At 36.4% G+C, this 20199-nt stretch overlaps 1 protein-coding gene across 7 annotated transcripts in view; it reads left to right on the top strand.

Annotated features, from left to right (window-relative positions):
- Positions 1-4344: 4344 nt before the first annotated feature.
- Positions 4345-20199, top strand: part of prkag2b (protein kinase, AMP-activated, gamma 2 non-catalytic subunit b) — a 41303-nt gene continuing 25448 nt past the window's right edge. Inside the window, exons 1-4 of one of the 7 annotated variants that reach the window (XM_067363777.1) lie at positions 4689-4704; positions 6508-6616; positions 9227-9298; positions 11276-11522. In XM_067363777.1, the coding sequence (XP_067219878.1) occupies positions 6593-6616; positions 9227-9298; positions 11276-11522 (343 nt within the window). In that variant the 5' untranslated portion in view covers positions 4689-4704; positions 6508-6592. Of the gene's footprint in view, positions 4705-5214; positions 5416-6507; positions 6617-9226; positions 9299-11275; positions 11523-12263; positions 12402-18737; positions 19623-20199 lie in introns of those variants that run through there. The other 6 variants (XR_010891995.1, XM_067363776.1, XM_067363779.1 and 3 more) reach the window with 6 other exon arrangements.

Genomic DNA, 20199 nt, shown 5'->3' with positions numbered 1-20199 from the left:
CATCAGGTTGCCCCACCAATTTCATTTTGAGAGCTGATTTAACTGGAACAATGTGCGGTACTGACCAGAATAAAGTAAGGCTGTTTGGCCAGTGCCAGAAATATGAAAATGATAAAAACCAAAACCTCGGACCAAACATATCTCATGCTGATTGTCAGTCATGATGGAAGCATTTGGTTTCAGGCTGCTTTTCTGCCTCAAAGAAAGGCCATCTGACGATCAGTCAAACACAAAATGTTAGATCATAATGTACCGTATCTGAGAAGAAAGATGTAATGGTCTGGGTTTATGTTACTCTAAAACCAATGTTTGGAGATTCACCGAGCCGTTCATTCGTGGGGAGAATGACGGAGCCGAATAAAAACAAAATACAGTTGTTAACGGTTGCCTGTGTCATTTACAACACAGTATAAGTTACAAACTGAGGTCCTATAACAATAAGCTCAATTAAAGTTCTTAATGTGCAACTTTAGGCTGACGACCCTGCAAATAATAAAGGATGATCCTTTTGCTTTCCTTAATATTAATTAAAGCCTCATTGGGTTACAGTGGAATCATTAATAAAAGGCACCACCTGCTGGTAAACAGAAATAATTTAGAGTTTGACAAATGAGAAAACAAATTTATTTTTAAGTTAAACATCACAATAGTCATTTATCATTAACAGTTGTGCTGTCTGCTGTGTTGAAAATCCTTTACCAAATTTGGTGTTCCTGGTAAAAAAAAAACAGAAAGACTGTGCTTTTAAATTATCACCAAATATTGGATTTAGTTCTATCAACTATCAACCTTTCAATTAGCACAGATTTTGTATTTCTTTTTGGAAATGACCGATTGCAGGTCTCATTGATCTGTGCTTATGCACCTCAGTTTTTAATTTACAAAAGTTTACTAAAGCATATTCCCCTAAAAAAATAATGCATAAGCACAGATCAGTGAGACCTAGGCTATGATCAATCGGATCCAAAAAGAAATACAAAACCTGTGCTAATTGAAAGGAAACAAGTTGATAAAAAAAGATTAAATCCAGTATTTGGCAATAACAGCATAATGAGAGATTTATAAGCAATTTTTTTTTTTTTTTTTTTTTTTGTCATTATCGACTGGGAACTCCACAAGTGCATCAAAGGTGAAAAAAAATGTTATTGTTATTAGCTTTTATTATTACTTAATATTATTAACATTTTTTGGGAAGTTGTTATACCCTGTGTGAGCAAAGTCAGTAGTTTTACTCCAATGTGATAACGTAACTAGCATTTTTGGGGGAAAATCCTCTCCAGTCAAAATTTCCAAAACATAATGTAGGGGTTTCAGGTATGAAATTATATATACAAAATTAAAATCTACACTTGATGATGCATGGCTTTCCTAAAATAGATAGAATCCCGATTCCAAAAAAGTTGGGACACTGTACAAATTGTGAATAAAAACAGAATGCAATGATGTGGAAGTTTCAAATTTCAATATTTTATTCAGAATATAACAGATGACATCAAATGTTTAAACTGAGAAAATGTATCATTTTAAGGGAAAAATAAGTTGATTTTAAATGTCATGGCATCAACACATCTCAAAAAAGTTGGGGCAAGGCCATGTTTACCACTGTGTGGCATCCCCTCTTCTTTTTATAACAGTCTGCAAACATCTGGGGACTGAGGAGACAAGTTGCTCAAGTTTAGGAATATGAATGTTGTCCCATTCTTGTCTAATACAGGCTTATAGTTGCTCAACTGTCTTAGGTCTTCTTTGTCGCATCTTCCTCTTTATGATGCGCCAAAGGTTTTCTATGTGTGAAAGATCTGGACTGCAGGCTGGCCATTTCAGTACCCGGATCCTTCTTCTACGCAGCCATGATGTTGTAATTGATGCAATATGTGGTCTGGCAGAGATTGTTCCAGATTCTCTGAATCTTTGGATGATATTATGCACTGTAGATGATGATAACTTCAAATTCTTTGCAATTTTTCTCTGAGAAACTCCTTTCTGATATTGCTCCACAATTTTTCGCTGCAGCATTCGGGGAATTGGTGATCCTCTGCCCATCTTGACTTCTGAGAGACACTGCCACTCTGAGAGGCTCTTTTTATACCCTATCATGTTGCCAATTGACCTAATAAGTTGCAAATTGGTCCTCCAGCTGTTCCTTATATGTACATTTAACTTTTCTGGCCTCTTATTGCTACCTGTCCCAACTTTTTTGGAATGTGTAGCTCTCATGAAATCCAAAATGAGCCAATATTTGGCATGACATTTCAAAGTGTCTCTTTCAACATTTGATATGTTATCTATATTCTATTGTGAATAAAAAATAAGTTTGTGAGATTTGTAAATTATTGCATTCCTTTTTTATTCAAAATTTGTACAGTGTCCCAACTTTTTTGGAATTGTGTTTGTAGATAGATAGATAGATAGATAGAGGATGATTTGCATTTACATGAATAGAACTGAGAGAGAGTAAGAGTGGAAACTTGAGCCTGTTGACAGATACTCAATTTTACACGACTGGCTGCAGAAAATCAAATGAACTGCACATCAACACAGACACAGTGCTCTGAAGGGCAATATTACATAATAATGAACTAGAAGAAATTATCACTTCATGGGATATGAAACATAAGAGACATTGTCTAAATGCACTAAATTCAGTTTGCACTACATTTGGATCCAGAATGAAGATCGAATTGACTGATCAATCTAGCATATCCTCAGACACAGGAAAACAATTCTGAAATGTAATAATTATCAAACTGGTTTCAGCACTTAAAATGTGATTTTTTTAAAGCAAATTTTCAATCCCTTCAATCTGTTTTCAGGTATTAATCCTAGCAGAGGATCCATAATGACACAGCAGTCATTAGGTCTGATGATTGCTCTACAGGGTCGTATTACAACCAAGCAATATGAGTCTATTTTGCAGGACCAGCTGCACCCCATCATTCAGACACTGCTCCATTATGATGATCCCGTATTCCAGGATGATAACGTCTCCACAGACACTACTACACAAATACAAACGACAGGACGAAAGCAGACACCTCCGAAGGCCTCCCGAATCACCAATTCTAAATATTAATAAATCTGAGGAAGTGCTGAGCGGAAGTCCAGCCTCTATATTCAAATGCAATATCATCATTTTTAAGTTTACAAAAAGAAAAAATACTAAAAGCACTGAGTGTAGTGTTTTACTGCAAAATTGCTTTTATTGTCATCATTATGCATGTCGACTTTCAGATCTCTAAAACTACTGAGTCAGACCACAAACAAATTAAGTTAACATAATCTAATAATTTCTTGTTAATCATTCACTGGTTTTCCAAGTAAACAAAAAAACCTTATTGTAGTTTTTTATGAGGAAAAATCTCTTATTAGGTAGGCTATGTCTTTAAAATACATACTATTTTTTTATTTTCTTTCCATATCTTTTGGTGTTTCACAAAAGAAAAATTGTTAGATGATGAAACAAAAGATACACTGATTGATATAGGAAGTGGTGTGTGTCGCTTACCTTGCAGTGCAGTAGCGCCCCCTAGAGACTGTATTATGCAACTCCACTAATGGCTATTTTTCTATAATAAAACTTTATTTATATTGAACTACAGACATTGTTTATATATGAAGACCAGATTTGGTGTCTACTAAGCCTAAAATTTACTTTACCATCGGTAGCTAGGATGAGTGGAGCATGTCAACTTTGTGAACTTTACACAACTTAAACATAATAAATGTGAATTTTCTCTTATTAGCCTGTCTTTGCCTTGATATGATGAGTATGGATCTTGCTAGAGAATCATTTGGTTTAACCACTGAGTGCAGACAATGTTTGGTCTCCAACAATCGTCTAATTTAGGCCTATCTAATAATGCAGGTTTGAAACAAAATGAGGGTGAGTAGCCTAAATGATGACAATTAATTTTCTGAGACATTTCTTAAAATATCTTTTGTTACATAAAAAGGTCATACATGTTCGAAACGACATGAGAGTGAGTAAATTAGTCTTTGGGGATTTTTGGGTGAACTACCTCTTTAAGAACGATTCCTGTGTGAGATAGCGTTTAGAAGTTTCCTTTCTTATGTTCTTTATAGTACCTAATATTAAAAATACATAGGCTACAGATAAGCCTGAATTAATACGGGAGGCTTTTGTAAATATTTAATCATTTTGTCATGACTTTCTTTGTAGCTAGTTGAATGAATGAATCGATGGAAAGCGACACTGTCAATGAAACTCCGTCATCTTCTGACACCAGTTTGACACTCAGGATGCGGGTGTCAAACTTCTGAGATAATGTCTGATTGAGGTAGATAAAACTCACTTCTCTGTAAGTTACTATTACAGCTCTTCGCCATGCAGGAGAAGGGTGTGCGCAGCTCCGGGCGAATCGCCTGCTCAGTGCGGGAATCGAACCCATGACAGAAGCGGAGTTGAATGCGGATGTCCTCCACGGCGCGGTGACACTGATAAGGAACTGAAGTGTGGGGATGTGCTCATTTTAAGTCGAGCTTCTGCAAAATCCACATTACGGACGACGATTTAATCAGTAAACTGGAGTGAATAAATTCGCGAGTGGAGAGCGTTTCCCCCCTAAATATTAAGAGAAGAATTATGACTGCAGAAAAATGGGAAGTACAGTGATGGACTCCAAGAAAAAGGAATGTACTAAGAAATCCTCAAAGAAAAAGCGAACTCTGCGCCTAAACATGCCAGTGAGTTATATATTTTGCAGCATGTATTTTGTAACTTTATTGCTTCCTAAAGTGTTGACAATTCCGCGTGCGTGCTGCGTAGGCGGCTGGAATACGTTTACTGTCTTTAAAGTACGTTGTGTTTTCTCATTGTTCACATTTTAAACATTCTGATGCAGTTTTTGGAACGTTAGATGTTATATTTTAAGAACGTCTTTATGTTACCTAATAAGTTATTGAAACTTATTAAGCTAAATGTATATGCTTTAAATGGCTTTAATACTATTTATCTTACTACAATTCTGCCAAATATAATAGTTTTTTTTTTTTTTTATGAAATCAGTTCTGCTTGAAATATCCAGAGCTGTCAAAACATGAGTTGCATGCAAACCCTCCCCCGCCCTGATGCGAACTCGTGTCGCAAACATGAACGCGTGTGCAAGCTTTGGTTGAACAGGCCTACGTTTGTTTGCGTACAACAACAAAACAGAACGCGCGCGCTGGTGTATTGTTAACGTTTTCAAAAGAATTGCTCGAAATGTACGCATGTAGGCTTAAATTGTAAATGGTTTGGCACGCCATGCTGTTCCATGAGCCTGGCTGTTTAGAAAGCTGGAAGAGGAAGTGAGGGAAACAGCTGTAAGAGAGTGTGTTCGGCTGAGCCGTGACTCATCATAGCGTCACATGCAGAGAAGAGATCTCTGCCTGTTTAATTAACATCACGAAGGCCAGGTCTGTATATTAATCCTTTATGGAATGCCATTCAGTGGCATCTACTCAAAACAAAGATAAGGAAAATTTATGACAGTGTCTTTCTTAGATATTATTAAGTTCAGTACTGAAGCTATGACACCCTGCATTCATTATATAGCCAAGTGTTTTCTGTTAGCATGCTTTGATGATCTCTCTCAGGTTTTCAAAGGGACCATCTCCTGCTCATATCTGGCAGGAATATTATCAGGCACCCTGCTGCTTAGAAATAAGTTTATAAGAATGAAGATTCTTTATTTCTTTATAGAGATTCAGTAAATCTTTATTTACTGCCCCTCATGATCCATATATGATTTTTTTTTTTTTTTTTTTTTTCAGTGGAACACCAGAATGTTTTAAAGAATCTTCACATAGCTCTTTTCCCAGGTTTTTCTTTGTGATCAGTGGTATAGCCTACAACTCAAAAAGAAAAAAGAAAAAATTAAAGGATTAGTCCACTTTTAAATACATTTTCCTGATAATTTACTCACCCCCATGTCATCCAAGATGTTCATGTCCTTCTTTCTTCAGTCGAAAAGAAACTAAGGTTTTTGATGAAAACATTCCAGGATTATTGTCCTTATAGTGGACTTCAATGGCCTCCAAATGGTTAAAATTACAGTTTCAGTGCAGCTTCAGAGGGCTTTAAACATGGAATAAGGGTCTTACCTAGCGAAACGATCCGCCATTTTTGAAAAAAATACAACTGTATATGTTTTATAAACACAAATGTTCGCCTTGCACGTGCTTCCGCTTTCCGCATTCTTCAAAACGCTTATGCTGTATGTCCTACGTCTTCCCTATTCTACTTACGGAACGAATGCGGTGCCAGTTTTTTTTTTTTTTTTTCCATCAGTAGAATAGGGAAGGCGTAGGACATACAGCATAAGCGTTTTGAAGAATGCGGAAGTGCGGAAGCGGCGATCATCTGTTTATATAAAACATATACAGTTGTATTTTTTTAGAAAAAGACCGATTGTTTCGCTAGATAAGACCTTTATTCCTTGTCTGGTATCGTTTAAAGCCCTTTGAAGCTGCACTGAAACTGTAATTTTGACCTTCAACCTTTTTTAGGCCATTGAAGTCTACTATAAGGAGAATAATCCTGGAATGTTTTCATCAAAAACCTTCATTTCTTTTCGACTGAAGAAAGAAAGACATGAACATCTTGGATGAAACGGGGGTGAGTAAATTATCAGGAAAATTTTATTTAAAAGTGGACTAATCCTTTAACTGTTTAATCTAGTTTTTCATGCTTGGTCATGACACAGAGAATCAGTGGTGTTTTAGTTTCAATGATGTCAAACCTGCAACGCTGATGCACCACTTTTGAATTTAAACTCAAACACAAATGAAAGATTTGACAGAATACTGTTAATGACTTTTTTTTGTTGTTGTTCCTCACACAAAGCTGTAGTATAGCTACAGAAGCTTTACAATATATTACAGAAGGTCTATGGACTAGCTTTATGAACTTTTTTTTTAGAATTTGACAGACCTAATAACAGTAAACTTTCATTAATGAAAAAGAAATGTGTAAAAATGCCTCCTTTTATAGTAGAGATGAAAAGGAAGTAGCAACAGATATTTTCTTCCTTGTTGTGACACATATGATTGTATATTAAATAATTGGAAAAGTCATTTTCACCACAAGGCCCAGTTATGACATTACAAGATCAAAAACATTTTTAAAAATAAAACATATGCATTAAGAAATGGGGTGAATTTCTATTTTATGACAACTTTTAGCTTAACCTTTTGTGTTTCACAAAGTAACGAACAGCACACAGGTTTGGTACAATACGTGCCAGAGTAAATACTGACTGAGGTGATTTGTAAATGAATTGTTTCTTTAAAATGTCCTTCTCTTTAAAAATTTGTTTTTGCTGTCATAGCCAACAAACATAAATCTTGACCTGTTCATCTGAACATTCTGAAAAAAGCTGCAAAAAACTGTCCAGTGCGGCAGAATGGCTAAAGTTCTCTGTTTCTCATTTGCAAAACACCCATTATGATTGATTGCCCTCTCTCTCTCTCACTCTCTCTCTTGTAAATATCATATCTTGTAGGCCTTAAATGTTTGTTTGTGGTCCATAAAGCAAAGGTCTTCTTTTGACGCCATCCAAAGATGAGCTATCAGTGTCAACCTCATTTAAGAGCAACAAAAAAACAATGAGCTGCCTGCTCTACCTTACAATTGGTTTCGGTTTAGGGAAAATAGTTAAAACACTTTTGCAGTAGATTAGCATACTGATTATTTTATTTATTGAAACAACACAGTTTTCAGTTCCATTCCTACCTTGTAGATTCTTTACTGTAGCCTAAAGATCACTTCATGTTTGTATGAAAAGTCCCTTTGGGTAAAACAAACTATAGGTCTTTTTTTTTTTTTTTTTTTTTTTTGTTGTTTGTTTTTGCAACATTGACCACTGCTTTAAGATGAGGTATTTCCATTTATTCATCTGCCTCCATATTCATAACATCTCTGTCCATATGAGAGGTGTGTCCTGGCTCTGCTCATAAAGGACTCTCTGTTCAAATGCTGCAGTTTGGGAGGGGGTTGAAAATCTTGGTTTTAAGACAAAACCATAAAATCCCTGGCACCAGTTTAAAAACACTAGTAATAGTACTCATTAATGAATAACTCTTCAGACATAGTCTGAAATGTAATATTCTGGAATTGTCAGAAGTGTATTTTGACTATGATAACTACAGTGGTATGTAGTGTAAGAACATAATTTGGTGCAATAGGTTCTGCTATTCCAGTATATTCATTATGTAAATACAATATGCATCTTTCGTGGATGACATGTTGACGACTTCAGTAAAGAAAGTAGTCTATAAAAAATAAATGGGAAAACAAAGTAAATTGTGTTTCTTAAGTGAAAAAGTAATTCAGATATTTTCTTGTAAATCTTAAAGTAATGCATTACTTTACTAGTAACTTGGAAAAAGTAATCTGATTACTAACTCGCGATACTTGTAATGTGTAATGCCAAACACTGGTTATTACAGTCAAATAATTAGCTTAGTTTCTTTAGCATTTCAGTATTTTTTGTACCATTGTGAATTTGAATGATTGTTGCTTCTGTATGCAAAACTATTTGAATATAGGTTTTTTCAGTTTTCCTAGTTACCTTACTAAATCATTCTTGGTATGAATGCAGCATAAATTTTAGTGCCATTATACGGCTTTGTGTACATTGTTTGAAATGCATTAGGTCATTCTTTTGTGAAAGTGAGTCGTCTAAAACCAAATGTGTTTGAGCTACTCTTTGTTTAGAAAGATATACTCTTTTAAGAAAGTTGAATAAATGTTGAACAGTTGCCTAAAACATGTCTAAACTTTGACATGATCCCCCACAGTGATGTTTTTTCAGGCCCCCCAACAAAGGCATGATGCTAAAAAACCAACCAATGTCTGATCCTGTTCCAAGTCTGCCTCCATTGAATACGAGATTAGAGAGTCCATTTTGTCTTTCTTTACGAGGATAAGAAATGTCTGGCAGAGTAATGTTTGCTTGCCGAGCGACTCGCTTACATAGTGATAAATTACATCTTAAATGTCTGCTTAATCCTAATTTTGTACATTATTTAACAGCACCTTCTTAAAGAACAATGAGGTTAATGATTGCTAAATCATCTTGATTCTGTTATGCTTTTAAAAAATTGTAATATCTGCTGATAACGTATAAATTCGTCTCTTTAAAAGAGACCATAAAATAAAAGAGTATTTTTATGGTTTGAGTCATATTGTTTGGCTTTTATCATATTTTTTTTTTTCTTTAAACAGGATTTGAGCACATTTGCATCCTCTCTTATGGACGGAGAGACGGACAGATCAGATAAAGATGAACTGCAAAAGGTGAAATGCACAAAATGCCAATCTTTCACCAGTTTTTCTGCATGTTTGCACATTTTTTGCACTCATTGAGTTTTTTTTTTTCCATGTAGAGCATTCCAAATCATTCCCTTTTGTTTCATTTCAGCATGCTGCCTTACTGTATAAAGCTGTTGTATGTAGAGAGAGTAGAGAGCAAAACTGTGTCACTAGGTTTTGGAACAGAGCCTTTGCATGTGCGGTTTGAAGGAAATATGTGTGGATTGTTACATGATATTACACAGAAATAGAGCTGACTTGTTCAAACATGTACTTGAGAAATAAAGAAAAGGTTTGTTTGGTAAAAAGAAGACGACAAAAAGAGGGTGTGTGTGCTGCCCATACCAGTTTTGTTGTTGGATTGGCTTAGAAAAGTTGGGCAGAAACATTAGGCAAACCTGCTCATGAATAAAAGGCGAGGCAAACTTTCTTTTCACATGCTGTTCTTTCAGTTTCAGACCATTTAAATGCTTTCTCTGTGGCTATGGATGATGATTTTGCACAGTAAAGAAAAAAAAAACTATGCCAGCACTTAAATGTGCCAGTGAATTATATAATGGCAGTGTTTGTAATAGGTCAGAGTGATGGTTGTACCATGCACAGTTAGTTCTGCATTATTTAGTACCATATTACAGCTAACGCTAATGGCTTTTATATTTATTTACCTTGTTGATATAATACGTGTAAACTAACTGTGCCAAATATACCATACTATCTGTGGTATAAACTAACTGTGCCCAATATACATTGTCTATAAAAATGATTGACCCCACTTTGGACATTTTCACGCTTTATTATTTTACAACATCTAATATTTATATCTCACCCACTCAGAGCTAAGCTTGAAGGTGACGCCTACCCTTCCTCTTGTAATCAAAGGCCAAACAAAGCTGGGCCAATGAAAACAGCCTGTGAAGCAACCGCAACCTAGTGAATGGGCACATTAACAAATAAACAATCTAAGTGTTTGCCAAAGAGTTGAAGGTCAGTACTTTGAAATACTAACTATTTAGGGCACTAGACTCACTGCTGGCTTAACTTGAAACTGACTGTTCATTGTGCAATGAAGTATGAGAAAACATAGCTTGTTTTCAGGTGTGCCTTTGTGTACTAAGATCAGCCACACAGAACAGCTAAACTTTGAAATGGTTAATATACTTATATTTGCATTAGTTTTTACTTTAATTCTCACAAAATTATACATTTACATTTCAATATTTATACATGTTTACAAAGATATTCCTTGTCAAACACTCTAACTAAACTTTAGAAAATAACTAACAAGATTTGTGAAGTTACCAAAGTTTAGTTAATAATTTAATTTATAGTTATTAATGAGTCATTTCACTACAAATCATTACTTTTAATATTACAGAATTGTTATATTTTTAAACCGAGGTCACTGTTTATAAGGCTGTTTGACTTGAAGCCTTGAGGTAGCTACACAGTTGAAATGTTCCTATCTCTTCTCAATTCTTGATGTAAATATTTCTCCATCAGCATGTGTTGTGCAATGTTTTGGTTTTGTCTTGCTTTTTTTTTTTTTTTTCAAGTAGTATGCTGATGTAGCAACATTCTCATCCTGTTTCACCCTAGTATCACATCAATACATTGAAGCACTTCGATCTCTCTTCAACTTCTTTTTAATGGCAAAGCTCTCTATTCTTGTTTGATTCAAAAGTCTCAAACTTAAAAACTAATGGGCAGATACAGCTGATGTGTCAGGAGATTACATATAGATTGTCCATTTTTGAGCTGAAGATACCATGTTATACACAAAACGTAGTGTGGAATGTTGGACACTTATAGTAATACACACAACTACCACAGCTTTCCTTATAAATCAGTGTATAGTATAAGTGTATATTGTATATTGTGTCATTTGGGACACAACTAGAATCTACTTTCTCATCAACAACTCTAAAAGTTAATTTAATGAAAATATTTACTTTTGTCCCACAGGGTGACAGAAGTGACTCGGCTAGCCCATGTTTGAGGTCTACTGTCAGTCAACCTTGTACCCCAGTTTCAGCCCCTATTTGTCCCAGGACCAGTCCAGGATCTCCTAAAACTGTCTTTCCACGTCCACTATCTTCTCACCAGGACTCACCTCCCAAATCTCCCCGCCGTCTCAGTTTCAGTGGTATCTTCCGCTCTTCATCCAGCTCAGCCCCTGCCAGCATCAAGCTCTTCTCCAGATCTAGAAAAGGTGAGACACAAGTCTGCTCATTTAATATTTTCAGTTGATTTGAACCCATAATCTTTTCCATTAATAGAAAATACTGCATATTCCAGACTTGGTGATTAATGAAATGGCTAATGAAGTATTGTTTTATTATTTAGCTGATGAAAATAGTTGTACCTGAGCCATATATTATATTATATTATATTATATTATATTATATTATATTATATTATATTATATTATATTATATTATATTATATTATATTATATTATATTATATTATATTATATTATTCAAAATGATTGCAAACTCATATACACTGTAGCCAGCAATATGTGTTTTGTGTCTTAGCTGTTATTTTTGTATTTTGTGTTATATATTTTAAGATGACAAGAATGTTGTATTGACCAATCCAGAACCAGAACTATCCATTTTATAAATACAAATGATTATCTATTTAATTCATATACTTTCTACCCTTGTAAAACATATCACATTATGGCCATCAGGAGTTAAAGTATTTTGGTCACATGTGAGCTCTGTGAGCATATCAAAGCATGCTGGAGATCAAGACCATAACAGATTACACTTTTATTTTGATGGTCCACTTTAGACATTCTACTTACTATAACTTTGCAAGTACATGTCAACTAGCAGTCATTAGAGTATCAGTAGACTGCTTATCATCTGCTAATACTTTATTTTGATGCTTCCCCAACAGACATTCTACTGACTATAAGCATCTTTGCAACTACATGTCAACTTATTCTACTTATCCAAACCCTAACCAAACTGTCTACTAACAGTTTACTAATACTGCAATGAGAGTTAGTTGACATATAGCTACAGAATGTCTACAGTGGACCATTGAAATGAAGTGTACCCCAAAACGATACCAGCATGGTAAGAATTCATAGCAACTTCCTTTCCTCAGTTTTCCCTGTATACTGATCGTAGACCTGTTTTGCATCTCTCTTTTGTTATAATGGTTTGGGGAAGCTAATCTAGCATCAGTGTCAAGGTGGTATTCTTTACAGAGTTTGACTTCCTGTTGACTTGCTTTCAAAACACCAGAACAGGAAGTGGTTAGATCATGATTTGGATTTTCTAGCCTTTGATTTTCTAATGACTAAAGCCATTACAGCACAAGCTACTAGGCCAAATTGTGCAGATCTAATGTGCCCATTAAGCAATTTTTTAAATAAAGGGGCACAGACATGTTTTTTTCAGTCAAGTCGTGGTTTGAAATGACTTGAGTGAGGGGTTGTTACTGGATTTACAGGCCAGTCTCAGAACCACAGAGTCTAGCTATGCAAGGGTAATTGGAAGAATCAAGTTATAAATATTCATTACATTTAATATCATTCTTTATTAGCTTATTGCCTAGTTGTATTTCTTAATGATGTCAGATTAAATGTGATAGAGAGGATTTTTTCGTCGACTGAGAATCCAAAGACTGTTACTGAGTTTTTGAAATGAGCGCATTCGAAGGAACGCCTCCCAAAACTCGTGCACGAATATTGGAACACGAGTGTTTACCACTGGCATTCGCTGTGTTGTGTTTTTTGGATTCATTATGTTGGACTCACCGCAGGTAACGCATAATCTGCAGTTGTTACTCCTGTCTCCTGACAAAAACACTGCATGCGGCGCCTGTGGAGTGTGGAAAGTTACTGGAGTGCGCAGCCGTGCTCGTCTCTCACAAGGAACGTCACGGCAGTGATTGACAAGCCAGAGGGCCAATCGTTTACGCGATGATCGCATAAACGATTGGCTGATGTTTTTAAGGCCCTACCTCGTGCACAGATGATGTATATTAATATTATTCCTTTCAGTGCACTTAATAAATTTATCTTTTATCAGTTAGTAAAGACAGTTTCAAGTAATATTGCAAAAATGTATAAAACAAAACATCCTCTTTAGCACCTTTAAAGGCTGCAAAAAATGTTTTTGATGTTTTTAAAGGGATAGTTCACCCAGAAATGAAAATTTGATGTTTATCTGCTTACCCCCAGCGCATCCAAGATGTAGGTGACTTTGTTTCTTCAGTAGAAAACAAATGATGATTTTTAACTCCAACTGTTGTGGTCTGTCAGTCTTATAATGCATGTCAATGGGAACAACATCCATAAAAGTTAAAAAAAAACATGCACAGACAAAAAAACGATCCGACACATTGATGTCCTAAGACACGAAACGAGTGGTTTTTGCAAGAAACCGAACAGTATTTATATCATTTTTTACCTCTAATGTTCAACTGCCTTGCACACGGCATCTGGTCCGTGAGGTGTGTACGCGCTGTGGCATAGTTTAAAGGATTACTCCACTTTCAAATAAATTTTCCTGATAATTTACTCACCCCCATGTCATCCAAGATGTTCATGTCTTTCTTTCTTCAATCAAAAAGAAATTAAGGTTTTTGATTAAAACATTCCAGGATTATTCTCCTTATAATGGACTTAAATGGTCTCTCCAAATGGTTGAAGGTCAAAATTACAGTTTCAGTGCAGCTTCAAAGGGCTTTAAACGATACCAGATCAGGAATAAGGGTCTTATCTAGTGAAACGATCTGTCATTTTCTACAAAAATACAAATGATCACCTTGCACGTGCTTCCGCTTTCCGTATTCTTCAAAAAGTTTACGCTGTATGTCCTACGCCTTCGCTATTCAACTTACGGAATGAAAACGGCGCCAGTTCTTTAAAGGGTGAACTATACCCGAAAATAAAAATTCCTTCATCATTTACCCACCCTCATGTCTTACTGAACTTGACATACTTTCTTGCTGTAAGTGATTTCTGAGAAATGCTGTTGAAAGTGGACCGAGCAGCACAACACACATGTAGCCAATCAGCAGTAGGGGGCGTAGACACTCATGATGGGGGAGGAGAGAGAGTGAGCAAGAAGGAGATTTGAAGAAAGACTGTAGAAAGAGAAATGGCTGAGAGATATTACAGAGAAAAGGTCAGAGGAATATCACTGGAAAAAGAAGAGTTATAATCAGGCAAGAGCTTTAGGACCCATGTTAATTTTAGAAAAGCTTTTGAAAACGGGCCTGAAAATGGGCACTGAGGTTGCGTTGTTTCTGCTCCATACATGAGTAACATTGGTTTTGATATGTTTCACAGACCCAAGATTTGCTGTTTTTGTAATGTTAGCTATGGTTACAGGCAAGGCCGTCTGTAGCAGGGCGAAAGGTGGTGATGATTCCCTTGGCCTCAGGGGGGGCCCTGTGATTTCAGCCCGAGACAGACAAACCCCAACACCAATATCCCAACCCACACCACCACAACATCTGAAACACAATATCAGTCAAGGGGGGGCCACAGCAACAACCTGTATCGTGGCTACTGATATACCCCAGCTACTGTCCTGGGGATAGTTTTGAGTGTCATTGTGTGTCTGGAGCTGGTGTGCTGCTTTATTTTGCTTTGCTTCAGCTATGATAAAGAGACATCCCCTCTTGCTTTGCATGTTAGTGCATTTTGGGGGCTGAGCAATGAAGGGGGAATGTGTTTGTTTGGGTTTGTTTCAAATATCAACAGATTAAAGTGTACTCTTTTATGCACTTATTTTGTACTTGAACAAAGCAGGTTCATTATATCACAGTCAACAAATCAAATGCTTTAATATTAATTGCGTGGCAGTAAAACACGGCACCTTCTCAGTCTGGTTTCAAGTGTTAGTTGTTTTGAAGTGATTGTTATAGAGATTTTGCCAATTTGGCTGATTTAACAGAAGTGCTCAGTCCTCCTTGTGTCATTTCCAAAATCTGCTAACGGAATGAATAGTGCACATTCTCAGTGATTTTCTTAACTAAGATCAGATGCCAGTGTGTTTGTTTCTCAAACTGGTCTCACCAAATTCATAAATAATGACATAAAAATACCCTACTAAATCACTGATAATGGTTCTGTTATAGGGGATGCATTATGTGATGTGGTTTATGCTGTTGATCTACTGTAGCATTCTTTTCTCTACAGTTGAAACATGAGCTGGTTATACTTGTATTAAATAAGGTAACCATATATTCGTGAGCCAAGGACTGACAAATCTTTTTGAAGGTTTTAGTTTGAGGAAGCATGTTTGCTCTCAAACAAAATCACTGTGAGCAGTTGAGAATGTGAACTCATGAGCTGTTCATAACTGCTGAAAAACACAGACATAGCTGATCTTGAGAGAAACTCCTTTATCTCTAAACTACTTGAATGTGTTCAAGACATGAAAAGATGTTCTTAAGAAATATGGTGGTGTATGAGTCTACGCACTTAAATAAGAGCAGTGAGTCATTCTATCCTGATAGTATGAAGAGGTTTGTTTGCATCTCAGTGAAAAGAATATTCCATAAATGTGTCCAGCGAAGTGGCAAGACTTGAGTGACTGTTACTATGTTCCATACTTAATCAAAATAAATACACCTAAAAAAATTCTGGTTCCTGGCCATGTTTCCAGATTGTTCTCCAATAAGAGGACTCTTCCAAAGGGTGTTTCCTTTGCCTCAGGGTCACAGGAATGCCTCCTTTATTGATGAAAAGCTTTTAGACCAATTTTCAAATTACAAGTTCAGTTTAAAGAGCTCTTTTTATGGACTGATGATTGTGGTGGCATATTGAGGCTTCATGAATACATGTCTTTGTGCACTTTATTTGAATAATATGAAACCTGAGCATCTGCATGCACTGAGCTCTCACCACATTTGTTTGGCCTGTTCCACTTGTGTTTAATCATACAGTACATATTGTACTGTATAATAAGGTGAAAAATTTCATTCTGGCCCATACTAGCCTTTGGCCTTGTTTACACTGGTATTAAGAAGCATATTAGTCAATCCTATCACAACAAGTGGACAACGCTAAATACTGATGTAAATGGGATCTAAAACAAGATTTGAGCTTGTCCACTTCGATTTCCACTTCCAAGTAGTCGAAAATGCATTCAACTGTATTTTTTTTTAATAGTGTAGACTCTCCTGTGGTTGAATGTGTTTGAACAGCCACAAAAGGAAATATTATGGGAAGTGCACTAGCCAGATGAGATTTTCAGCTGTTGGCTGAAGACCTAAGTTTGGTTTAAAGATGGAAAATGTACCAAGCACAATGTTCTCTCATCATTCCTATCATGCACTCACTGTGTTCGGCATGGTATTGCGGCTATCAGAGCAGAAATTAAAGCTGCTGCTCTCCATGTTTTTCTGTCATCCCCAATCGCATTCATATGTAAATTGTGTGAGTTTATTTCATCCATTAGATCGAAAGATCTGAAAAAGCCCATACATTTACCTTACCATAGACCCTCCCCTTGAAAGAATCAGGACAGAATTGGTTGAAAGTGGACAAATGAGATGGATTAAAACACTGGGTGTAATTGGGAATATGTCTACCTTGTCTAATTGTGATCTGATCAACCAGAACACATCTTAATACCAGGTGTAAACAAGGCCTTAGACTCTGAGGTTGACCCTCAAATGTTGTTTCAGCGATCTCCTTTACTTCCCAGCAGGAGGCACTGTGGCTCAAACATTCATCTTATGTCATATACCCCAGTTTGAAGAGTTAGATGATAATTCATACTCCAAAGTACTTGGAAAACAGCAACTGCATAATCTTTGACGTACATCACCCCTCACGAGTAAGAGAGCATTGCATGCAGCCTTGATTAAACAGTCGTGTTGTATTATAGTGAGACAGACATTGATCTCATAGAATAATGTGGTCTGTTTTAATTGACCACTGAATATTTCATTTTTACTCTGAACATGTATAGAAGGCTTTATTATCTATTGGACTGATGAGCTCTGTGGCATGGTGTAAACACCAGGAATCAGATGAGCTGCAGGCTCAGAGGGACACAGAGCATCAGCACTTTTTAAAGGTCACTGCTGTAAAGTTTCTATATTATTGTCTGCCCTGGAAGAGAAGGCAGTACTGAACAACCAGGAAGAGATGGGATTTTAAACTGCAGAAGTGAAACTATAGGATTGAGATCACAAACAGTTGTTCAGATAGAATCTAGATTCTAGCAATAACACACTTAAGTTCTCATTGATATTAAAGGGAATGTTTACACATTAAACTGATGAGTAGCTACATTGATAAATGAGGTTTGTTCTCGCACATCAAGCAAGTATTGTTGAGCTTCTATTTATGTTTGCTGATCAATGTTTATATGTGAATAAAATTCAATCTGTTCCTCATATAAAGTGATTGTGTCTCTTCAGAAAATTTGGATTTAACCACTCTGTTCATATTGATTAGTTTTATGAACTCTATATGAAAGTTTTGAAGCATCAAATTATTAATAATAGACTTAGCAAACACCCTTAATATATATTTTTTGCAATTAATGTTTACTGTACACTCTAAAAAAAGATGGTTCCTTAAATGTTCTTCGCATGTAGTTACAGTTCTATTTAGAACTGTATCATAACCCTTTATATGCTGGTTCTTTATGTTAGAGTTTATTGATATTTTTTCCCGCTTTTTTGTTTTTCAAATCTGTAACTGTCAAAGCCACCTCATTACTGATTTTCTGGAGCTCAGCAGCCATCTAATTACACAGACTGTCAACACGCTCTCAATAGGTAAATTATTTCTTTCTTAACTTTAAAGTTGTTACTAGTTTCCTACCAATCATGCCTTTTTCTCTTTTTAGTTTAACAGAAAATGCAAGTGTGAGCAGCTCTATTCATTTAAGAAGTATAGGCCTATTTATCTTCTCTTCTCCACTCAGTAACAAAGATATTGAATTTTTGATCCATATTGTTAGATTTTTTAAATTACTACTTTAGGCATAAACATACCCAGCCACAAAAAACATTAAAGCTATCACATCCTTTTAACATTGTAAAGGGCTCACATACTGTCCATTTTTGCTAATTTTGGCCTTCATAATAGTTTTTACATAAACAAATAGCAGAGACACACTGTAACTGTAAAGATACTAATATACTAATATTAATTTTAAAACAAACTATTAATAAAATGCTATTTATAACACCATTATAGCATGATCATGGTTGTTTATGGAACCTTATAAAAAGGGTTCAATTTAGCACCAAAAAGGGTTCTGCTATCGTTACAAGCCGAAGAACCCTAATTTGGTACAGTCTAGAACCATTTTTCTTAAAAGTGTAGTAATTAAATGTATAATTCTAATCAAGGGAAAGTAAAATGGCATAGCATAACTGAAAGTTTCAGAAAGAGTAATATCAGAAGAAAGCTGAGAGGGCGACACCAAGACCAAATGGGTAAAACCAGAGTAGCAGAGTGAAAGAAATATAGTGTCTGTATGCAAATTCAGTGGCCAAGCAAAAAAGCCAACACCGTGTGGAGGACTGAACCAATAGTGTAGCTGGCTTGTGTTGCCTGGTCTCCTTTTACAGCTTCCTGCCATGTATGCTATTTTAAAGAGACACAGCTGCACCTGACAATTTCCTGCAGAGAGGGCAGGGCTGATCTCCACAAACAGAGAGCGAGAGAGAGAGAGAAGAGAAAAGGCGAGAGGAGAGAGAGAGAGAGAGCAGACAGATGAGTGAAGAGAGGCATCACTTCTGAGACAATCTGCGGCACTGGGGGTCATAAGCAAGTCTGCCTTTCATCAGCAGAGTCTGCTCAACTGACACAGTGTAAGCAAAGTGACGGACTGCATTGAAGTGACAGTGTGTTCCATGGAGACAAAATCAGGGGATCAATAGCACTGGAATACAGCCAATGCTGGGATTTTATTTCTACAAAGGGCACTAAGGCAATCCAAGTGGACTGCTGGGACATGTGGCATCTTTGAAGATCAGACGGAAAACGCAAAGAGACACCTATAGGAGACACTTCTGAAGGCACAGTTCTCCGTAGCTCAGCTCCATAGAACTGGTGGTTTCATTAAGAACGAGAACCTCTTTTGTAATCCAGGACATTTGCTTTGGCTTCACTTGTGTTGAGTTCTCTGTTATTGGAACAGGATCTCTGTGTCGTGCATCATTTTAGTCAGGAGGGTATGGTTGATCTTCAGGTCGGACGTGAGGCCTGCTGGTTCCCATGAAGAGGTTTGGCAGTTTGCGTCGGACAAAGAGGCGCAAGGACGACGAGCTGCTCACCGGGAGACGGCAGTCAGAGTCGGCATGTCCATCTGGTATGTTACTAATCAGGATATGTCTCTGTATAGAGCCTTCAGCTAGACATAACAGTATTGATATCTGGTGGTAGTGGAATGTTACAGTCTGTCTTGTGCTATTATGAGGCAAGCACTGACTGTGTTGTTCATCAGATAATCTAAGAATTGGTCAGATATATACAGTATATGTTGTATAAAGTGCCATGACTCATATTGTTTGAATTGGATCAAATTCATGGCCACTATTTTGTGTGTCATTAGATCATTAAAATAGACATTACAGTGTAGAGGTAAAGGCAGTTACACTTGGTTGGCATGGTCCACATTGAGCATTGGGCTGGGAAACTCATTTCAGAACTAATTTGGTTCAGGGTTGACCCTGAAGCCATCAGCTGATGCCTTCGTCACTGTGACGCAAACACAAATGTGACTATGGGTTCCATTAGGAGTAAGGCTTGAAAGGGACATCAGACTCACCTGTAACATTTTGTCTGGAGCTTTTAATGTGATTCCTTGATGCATTTTTTATTTGATTACTAAACTTGAATTGAACTGGAGGCATTAACTGTAAATTAAAACTCATGTTTTACTATTG

Source organism: Chanodichthys erythropterus, chromosome 16 (genome assembly GCF_024489055.1).
Source record: "Chanodichthys erythropterus isolate Z2021 chromosome 16, ASM2448905v1, whole genome shotgun sequence".
In the NCBI taxonomy this organism is placed as follows: Eukaryota; Metazoa; Chordata; class Actinopteri; order Cypriniformes; family Xenocyprididae; genus Chanodichthys; species Chanodichthys erythropterus.
This window is presented reverse-complemented; position numbering and strand designations above follow the sequence as displayed.